The sequence below is a fragment of the Ochlerotatus camptorhynchus genome, unplaced genomic scaffold (genome assembly GCF_037179485.1).
Source record: "Ochlerotatus camptorhynchus isolate MF236.1 unplaced genomic scaffold, CSIRO-AGI_Acam_v1.1 ptg000433l, whole genome shotgun sequence".
NCBI lineage: Eukaryota > Metazoa > Arthropoda > Insecta > Diptera > Culicidae > Ochlerotatus > Ochlerotatus camptorhynchus.
In genome coordinates this window covers 1,700,109-1,709,499 of record NW_027040919.1, presented here as the reverse complement: position 1 = coordinate 1,709,499, position 9,391 = coordinate 1,700,109, and the positions used below count along the sequence as shown (strand labels likewise).

The 9,391-nt window shown below is 42.6% G+C and overlaps 1 protein-coding gene across 1 annotated transcript in view; it reads right to left on the bottom strand.

The window, feature by feature from the left end:
• Positions 1 to 817: 817 nt before the first annotated feature.
• The window catches only part of Rassf (Ras association family member), a 45,288-nt gene continuing 36,714 nt past the window's right edge, over positions 818 to 9,391 (bottom strand). Inside the window, exons 6-7 of the mRNA XM_065234374.1 lie at positions 2,358 to 2,462; positions 818 to 2,277 (exon numbers count right to left, since the gene is read on the bottom strand). Coding sequence (XP_065090446.1) covers positions 2,217 to 2,277; positions 2,358 to 2,462 — 166 coding nt within the window. The 3' untranslated portion in view covers positions 818 to 2,216. The remainder of the gene's footprint in view (positions 2,278 to 2,357; positions 2,463 to 9,391) is intronic.

Genomic DNA, 9,391 nt, shown 5'->3' with positions numbered 1-9,391 from the left:
AAGAAGAGAGAACCATTCAACTAATTTTATGGACACAAACTACATACTTTTGCACACGTAGGAATACCTACACCGAAACCGCACACAGTCATGAAGGTAGTGGCAGTTGCAACCAAACGAACGATAAGCGCAGCAAGCGAATGCAACTTGAGGGAATCAAGAAAATTGTCCACTAATTAGCAGAAACATGCTGCCACCGGGTGTAGATATTTGTACTCTCTTTCTCGTTTCATTTCGCACATTCACGCCAGCCAAAGTAAGATCAAACAAAGTGCAAGAACAGAAATAAACTTGAACGATGTGGAAATCATTTCAAGCGCGCGCAAATTGGTAAACAATCAAAATTCTTCACCCAAAACCGATGGCTGATACCAAAAGAGTGAAAAGTTGATTTTCTGCTCTTTTTTGTTCGAATCCAAACCTACCTACAAATGATAAAACGGAAATTCACTTTCGCTTTGCCGACCGAGAATGTCAATCGGCTAAAGTGAATATTTTATGGCGTCTGATACGATCGTGCTCGGAAAGCGGACCAAAACCACTGCAGTTAAGAAATTGTCCCATTCCAAAAGGTCGTTCAAGGCTGATTGGTTTGGCGGCAACTTTTTTTTTTTTTTGCTGTACTCGCATTCTTATCCAATTATGAAATCATCGGAACAAACAAGCGGTTCGTCGCTTGCACGCGCCTTGATGTCACTGCAATCTCCCACGACTTCGGACGACCGATTTGAACGCTTCCGCAAACGACGAACGGTAACCAATTGTTTTTTTTTATGGTTTGAGGAAGGGACTTTGGGAAAAAAAAGTAAATTCGCTGTCACTGCGCGGCAATTGATAGTGTTTTATATTTTCGACCAAAAGTTATATCATAGCTAAATTGTTGCTCTTTCTTTCAGTTCGCCTCCAACGCCGTATGCTTCCGCTCCGCCCCACGTATATGAGTGCTAATTTTCGGTTCGTTCGCTTCCCTTTGCATTTCACCTTCCTCGAGCACAGGCGGCAGCTGCACGCAGAGAAAGAGGCAATCTATCATTTCTTTTTTTTTTCCCTTGATTAAATTCAACATGAGTTTTTGCGGCACTGTTTCGTGTGCAGATTCTGCTTGTTTTTTGCTGTTATCGAATTGATTTAAATATGAACAACCTAGCGTTTTGCCTTCCTTCTTTTTTTTCGCCCTCTCTCAGTCAATTGTTCGGCTGTCTTCTGGAAGCTAAACGTCTTCATTATGATTTAATTAGTTTTTGCTGCGATTTGATTAACAATGTACGGTAGCAAAAAATGGGAGATGACTACATACTGATTTGTTTCGCTATACTTTTTTTTTCTTGTGTTGCTTTTACCCTATCTGAGCTAGTCGGGGAACTGAGCGTTGCGGTTTATTGTTGATTTGTTCCGAGTTTGTGCGAGATTTACTTACTAATAGATCCCATTATTGTTGGTTTTACTTTGTTTGTGGTAGTGTTTTTTCTTTACTTTGCTTTCTTGAGGCAGACCAGCGACAATAATTTATTTGAAATGTGACTTAACACCGGTTTCCTGGTTTCTGACAATTGAGAATTTGTTGCTAAAAAAAATGAAGTGATATGAATCGTTGAAATTGAATTAACAACAAATTTTACGTATTTCCTATAATACAACTTCGACAATGATTTTCCAATTTTATATAGATAATAATATTTGGCCATGGTAAGGCAGCATTTCCGTGGAAAAATCGGAGGAAAAATCTAGTGAAAAATGCTCTAAAAATGGCTGTTTTCTTACATTTCGAAAAAAAAAACGAAAATGCGTTTTGACAAAAAAAACACCGATCGCTACAACTGATCCCGATCAAAACTAGAAACTTTGTCCTATAAGGAAATTATTACGAAGTAAAAATAAAATATAAATGGTAAATATATATATTACGGTTAGTGTTACACGGCTGATTGCGTTTGGTTAAATAATTGATTATTCTTTTCATCATACGCCTAAAGCTCCTCCAATAAATTATTTGATTAGATTCTGGAGATGTGCTGATTCCCCGTTTCCTTTTCTTCGCTGGTTGACTCTCCCTTAGCGTTTTTTTTTTCTAAAATTAATATTAATCATATTACTGTGACTTTAATGACCACGATTCGAGTCGTCCAACACATATTGGCCTAAAATTAAACGAAATTTCCCCTTATCCCTTCTACTTGTTCTGAGTTCGACACACGCCACCGGATTTCCGTTTTGATTTACAGTCTCACCTTCAGCGATTCCATTCGCTGAACTATCCTTCGACGGAGCTCAGCGTATCTGCAAATTAATGTAAACAAACAAAAAATCCAATGTAGAAACTTTACCTCAAGATGAACAGATCGCTGGTAGATACTTACTTTGTCCTTATCCGAAGCAGTTCCCGCTGTTCCTCCTCGTGGTAGCGTTCCAGTATGGCACGGCACTCCGGGATCGAAAGGTTCAGAAACTGGGCCACTTCGCTGCTGCACTCGGAAAGAGAAGAATCAAGAAAAGAAAGAAGTTCAAAATGTATTGTTTTCTAGGTCGGACTGGATTATCGGGGTTTCGATTATCCATGGTTCGGTTATCCGGAATTTTAGACGCGTAGGATTCAATTAGTTTCGTTTGAGGTGAACTGTTTTCTACACTCGTTGATGGGATTTTATTGATTGCTGGACTTAATAGTGACATTCTTCGAGAATTATATTCGGAATATGGGTCTGTGAACATCAGAGGGTGACCCTCTGGAAGATCCGGAACAACCGTTAAAGTGGTCAATTCATGAAATTGGTGTTAGAGCTTCGCGGTTTTTTTCAAAAGCACTTGTTGATGTGTTGTAAGAATGAATTTCAAGTTGTGACAGGAATATGGTAAGTGGAGGCCTCAAGGTTTTCTTCCTTAACGCGAAGCTTGCCGCCGCGAAAATAAAATGTTTGTTTTGGCACGTTTTGATTTTTCTAAAAATATTGGAAAGAGATATCAAAAATCCAAGAACATCAGTTTTTTCCGATGGTTCTTAAGATTATAGCAAGTGTCATTAAACATATCCTGAATGCATTTTTAAATATCTTTATAGAGCTTTTCAATAGCATGCTGAAGGAAGGGAGATACCCTGGCCGCAGACAAACAGACATAACACATTGAATATTTCTCACTGTAAAACATCGTCGCTAAAACATCCGCCATCTGTTGATTACACTGTAGTGGGTAGTACGCTGAACAGATGGCGGTAGTGTGTAAACGTCAAACGCAAGGGAATTTACTATGCGCGCCACAGGTGGCGATACTACCAACTACGATACTTTTAAATTGACCGTTAAATGCTTGTTCGATGAGCAACTTATGAGTGTTATGTCTGTTTGTCTGTGCCCTTGCTGTCTCAATGGCAAAAGTGGTGCCTGTTTTTAAAGCTGGTGATGCATCTGACCCTTGCAATGATCGTCATATTTCCACGCTGTCTACTGTCATTATTTTTTTGAGAAATTGATAGTTAATAGACTTGTAAAATTCTTTAACAAATTTAACGTTTTGTAGAAATTCCAATACGGGTTTAGGAAAGGAAGTAGTACTTCTACGGCAATAGTTGAGCTTGTCGATTTTTGGAGGCCTCTTTATTAATTTAAGGAAGGCGTTCGATACTCTTAATCACAATATTCTTTTGCAAAAATTATATATCTATGGCATACGTGGACTGGCAAACGACATTATTCGTAGTTATTTAAGTGATAGGCAACAGTTTGTAGTACTGAAAGATGCACAGAGCTCGCACCGGCCAGTAAACATAGGAGTTCCTTAAGGAATTAATAGTGTGCCTGTTGGTTACGCTACGTCAAATAGCCCGTCGGGCCCGATGCGCCCCGATAGTAACGGTGCTGAACATCCCACGTCAACAGCGACCCGGACGAATATGAAGCTAGTCAAGAAACAACAAAACAATAGACGTAAAGGATAAAAGGTGGACTGAGTGAAAAATTACTAAACGTGACGAACGGCGTGCTAAAATGTATCCTGCTATTTACACATTATTAAACTATCTTAATATTAAAATTTATTATATTTGAACTTATCTACTGACGAGCGATCGGTTTATATAAAAATTCATTAGGTACTAGATGTAAAAGTGAATTCTTAACGATAAAAGTAAATCATGGATTCTAACCTAAAAACTATTATTACAGCTAAACAGTTTTGCTAGATAAATTTGGTGAACTTAGTCTACTTAACTTACCTATCTATTTAAAACTTAGTTACCTAAAAACGTGAGAAGAATTGAACTATGTGCACCTCATAAACCTAATCGACCATTCTTCCATTTAGCCAAATTATCTACGGATTGAGTTATACAGAACACTGGATATTACTCTGTATCATAACAGTATAGGCTCGAGTAGAGACAAATATTAGATGTACGGCACGGTGCCAACGAACAGGTTATCAAGTTTGAGTGGTAGTGAACACTAAAGTAAGAAATTAAAATCTATCATAAACATAGTCTTAAAACTAATATGTTGAATTTTCGACAGGAATTTTGTAATTTACCAATAAACCGGAACTCGGAACGGAATCTTTACAAATTTGCTCAACTACCACCCAACAGTGCCCTCTTCTTTTTTTACTTTCCCAAGTAACATCGCAAGTTTTATCGAGGTTTAAAACATGCTAAAAGTCTAAATCATGGTCTGCAGAACCTTCATAAAACCAAAATTATTACTTGGGTTGTTTAGGAGATTTTTAGCCGTAGGCTAGTTCATCTCCTTAAAAGGTGAGAAGCCTTAGGAAGAGGTCTCCAGCCACATTGCTTGAGTATCATGCTACTTCAACCTTTGATAATCTACTTAGCTAAAAATATAAACAGCTAGTACAATAACACAGTAAACAGCATACGATGAACAAAAAAAAACAATAACAAAACATACTTCCACTGAAGGAGGTCCTTGGGAGCCCCGTCCAGCGGGGATATCCTGACGGCCGAAGGAGCTACACAGCTGCTTGAGTTGAGGGCACGTCTGCTAGCGTGTCCCGTACGGCAACGAAGATGCTCGAATTGTCGAAGGAATATGCCAGAATTCATAGGTCTTCCTGAAGGGTCCTCCGCTGAAATCCCGTGAGATTAGGGAGTGTCCTGTCCGGAGTCTGGAAAAAAAAAATCCTCTGATCTCGCAGGTTTGCAAGGTCCGTCCACTTTCCGATCTCGCCTTTAATTTTTCTAATAAACGGAAGTCTGGCACTGGACCATTCTATTGCCTACGCTGTCCGCACTATGCAAGTGATCCATCTCTTCACGACCTGCAACGGCCCCTTGTGCGAGTACCGAGGACCAGATAGGTCTGACCCAGCTAGGTTGTCCGCCTCGATGTTCCCTGGGATCCCACAGCGTCCGGAAATCCATGCGTAGGTAGTGTTTGGTGGCACAACCTTCAGGTGCCCTGGATCCAGGGGTGGACCGGGACCTTCGGCGAAAGGGCCTGAATAATCCGCTGGAACCGTGACGGCATGAAGAACAGCCGCTGCCAGTGATTCCAATTCCAACTCCAGCTCTCGATCTTGACCCGATCTTGTAGTTTGGGTACAATCCGGTCAGCTACCGATTTCCTAAGGGCTACGGAATTGTCCCCAGCTCTGAACTTCTCCTTTATCCGGCTGTCGATGTTTGGTGCGAGAGATTGCCAACTCTTATCTACGTACCAGTGAATCTTGGCCACTGGGGAGCTCTGCGTTGGTGATTGTACGGAGAACTCTGTCCCCTTCGCTGTCGATTCCGGCGGTATTTGCTGAAAATGCAACGGCTTTGTTGGCAATGGCAGCGTAGATGCGGTACCGGAAAGCAAGAGTGCCGGCTTCGACACAGCTGGCATCGGCTGGCGTCGAGGGTAGGAGACCGGAGATGATGCGCGTGTAGCTATTGTTCACCGGAGCGAGTATTTGTATTGCCTTGTCGTTGGCGAAGCAGGTCAGTTAGAGTCCATACATCAGCCGGCTGTCTACGATGGCCCGGGCAACACGGAAACGTACTTCTCTGTTGGTCTCTGTCTGGACCGGTGGGGACAGGAGATTGTGCGGATCCTGCTGTTACAGCTGGCCTTGACCCTTTGAAGGTGCTGGTCAAAACTCAGCGACCGGTCAATGACAACCCCCAGCAGTTTTACAGTTTTCTTCAATGGGATGGCTTGATTGCCGAGCTTTATGGAAGGTCAGCAGACCCGGTGTCGGTACTGGCAAACGTGGCACCAAGCACTCTTTCCAGCAGACAGCTGAAAGCCTTTCGAAGCGGACCATCTGGCTACGGCGGAAACCCCTGCTTCGGCTCTAATCCTCGTTCGTCCCGGAGTTTGACCTGTTGCTACGATTAGCACGTCGTCTGCGTACACGAAAATGTAGATGTTCGCTGGTAACCGCTTGAAGACACTGTTCATGGCTACCAGAAACAAGGTGACAGCGATCACCTTGGGGAACGCCAGTTTCCTCGCAGAAGGTGCGGGATTTGGTATAACCTACCGAGACTCGGAAGGATGATATGGCCGCTAAGGCCCCAGCTGACGAGTTGCTTCAGTAGCGCGAGCGTCGATGTACGGTTGAAGGCTTTCGCAATGTCCAGGGAAACCAACTCCGTTGTGGAGACCGTTATCCTTGGCATCCTTGAGGAGTACTCCTTGTGTCGCAAAATACGTGGATGTACCGTGGCCTTACCGGAATGCGTGTTGGCGATGGTCTAGAAGGCCGCCCAAATGGTTGACCATCCGCTCGAACACCTTTGCCATGCAGCAGGTGAGCGCAATGGGTCGGAACTTCGCCACGTCCCGTGTCGGCTCGTTTGCTAGCCGTTTAAAGGTCACCTCGTACTTGCAAATCGCAGAGAGGTCAGCGATGTAGTCGCCAAGCTTATCTCAACGATTGTGGGGTCGGAGACTGCAGCGCCGTCTACCTCTATATGCAGTGTGGTCGTACGGCGCTTGCCACTGTGGGCGTTGACCTTACCCCAGAGCTCCACCGAAGACTGTGAGGCATTTATGCTTTCGAGAAAGTTCGTCCAACTGAATCGTTTGGCATTGGTTTGGACCAATTGGCGACACTGGTTGTGCCGTTCTCGATAGGTACAACCCTATCCGGATCATCGATGGGAAGCCGTTAGACTCGTCGAAGCGCTTTTCGCCAGGCCTTCACTGCCTTCTTCGTTTCCTCGTTCTACCATTCAAGGGCTTTCGGGATGGTTGCTTACGCAGCTGCGTTTATTGCTTCAGTGAGATTCTCGATGATGTCAGGGTTACGTTGTTGAAGGAACGACTGGAAGGTTTCATCGTAACTCTCCCAATCGGCTTCGTCATAGCGCCACCGAGGTCTACTCGTTGCACCTGAACCGGGTAATGATCGCTACCGTAGAGGTCCGGATTGACGCTCCACTGCATTCTTCCAACGAGGGAACGACTAACACCAGTTACATCGATCGCCGTGGTGTGCCGTCCATTGAAAAAGGTCGGCGATCCGTCATTAAGGATGAACTTCCCTTTCGAATTTGTCTACCAGTGTGGAACCTCTCGAGTCGAACCGTGGGCACCCCCAGCTAGAGTGGTGCGCGTTCAAGTGTCCCAAAAATTTACGCGGTTCAGGTAGGTTATCGAAGATACTGTCGATTTGACCGTTTAGGTTTGCTAATCTCTCACAAGGTATGCGCATGCTATTGCGATGTTGGCTGGTTCATCCAAGCTAACTCCCAAAATGGGAAGCTCTGAGTCAAGGTCGATAAACCGAAAAGGGACCTCCTTCAGAACCCCGATGGCGACGTAGTGTCGGAAATTGTTCCCACGTTTAACTGTCCAGCAATATCTACCGCCCAACGAACGGTTCATCTGCTCAACTGTTATCTTGTTGACTTCCCTGAGTGCTATCACCCCAGGGCCCGTCTTCTTTCTGATCTACATCAACGATATTGGAAATTTACCTCTTAAAGGAATAGCCAAATTATTTTCAGACGATACTGTACTTTTTTACCCTAATCATGATTCTTTATCTATTGTTTCTTTTCTTGCATAAACGATGATCTGCAAGTTCTCATACGATACTTTGATACAAATCAGAGATAGAAATTCTCACTCAGCTGCACGATAAGCATTTCCTCACTCAACCTACTTTCCGGTGACTTGTGAACCGTTCACATTTTTCTCTTATTTTTCACCGATAATTCATTATCCTCTCTCATACATAATCGGAAAATATCTCTCTTCAAAACCCAACGAAAATACTTTTTCATCACCCATTTGGAAAAAAAAAATACCACCCCAAATTGTTCGGCTCCAACCCAATGTGATATAAACAGTTGAGGCTTGGGAATTCGCCGTCTCTTTTGTTCTTCCGCTTATTAAATGGTTGACGGAGTGTGACATAATACTGTGTTATCCATTTAAACAGCACCTTCTGTCAAATCATAAGGGTCATCCATAAATGACGATTCAAATTTTTTACCAATTTTAGACATTCTCCTCCCCCTTCGTGGCGTTTTTTCTATACCTTATGCATGATCCGTTACAAATGTTGAAACCCCCTCTCCATTTCTCCTCAGATTCTACGTAATTTATGGATGTGCCCTAACTGTTGTTTTGGTTCTTAATTTCGGATCATCGTTTGCGTGAGGAAAGTGAATTTTCAGGTATATGAAAGAAGTGAAAAATCATTATCGGCATCAAGAATTCACTGAAAAAGAAACGATTTATCTGCCGCTCATGCTCTCCGAAAAAAAATAAATCGTTGTTGCTTTTCTCGCGAAAACTGCTGTGGGCGTATAATATTCTCTCGCTTCTCACGTAGGCGAAAATTTCGAACTCTGATACAAATTTACTTGAGTTAAACTTTTCCAAGACTAAATATATGGTGTTCCACTCACTATGGAAAAAAATCTTCCGCACAATAATCCGTCAATTGGATCTTAAGTATTAGAAAAAGTATCCAGTTTTAAATACTTAGGTTTGGTGTTAGATCCTACGCTCTCTTATAGAACACGTCCAAAGGAAAATTTCGTCTTTTTGTGGCTTAATGTATCGTGTTAGCAAATTTGTGCCCAGGAGTGCTAACGATTCATCATGGTTGCAATACTTAATTATTGTTTGCGGACATGCTTGCATAGCTAAGGTAAAGAAGCTTCAGGTATTGCAAAATCGATGTTTAAAAATCATTTTGCGCCTACCGCAATTGCATTCTACTTTCCAACTTTACACCAACATATCGCACAGTATTCTCCCATTCTGTAGCTTGTGTAAATTGCAGTCTTGCTTGTTTATATACGGTACGCTAAAAAACCCGAACATGCATCGTAACCTCATCTTACCGATCGCAAATCATGAACACAACACTCGGTATGCAAATAATTTAATTCGTTCCAGGGCATTTACATGCCTTGGTCAAATACGAATCTCCTTTTATG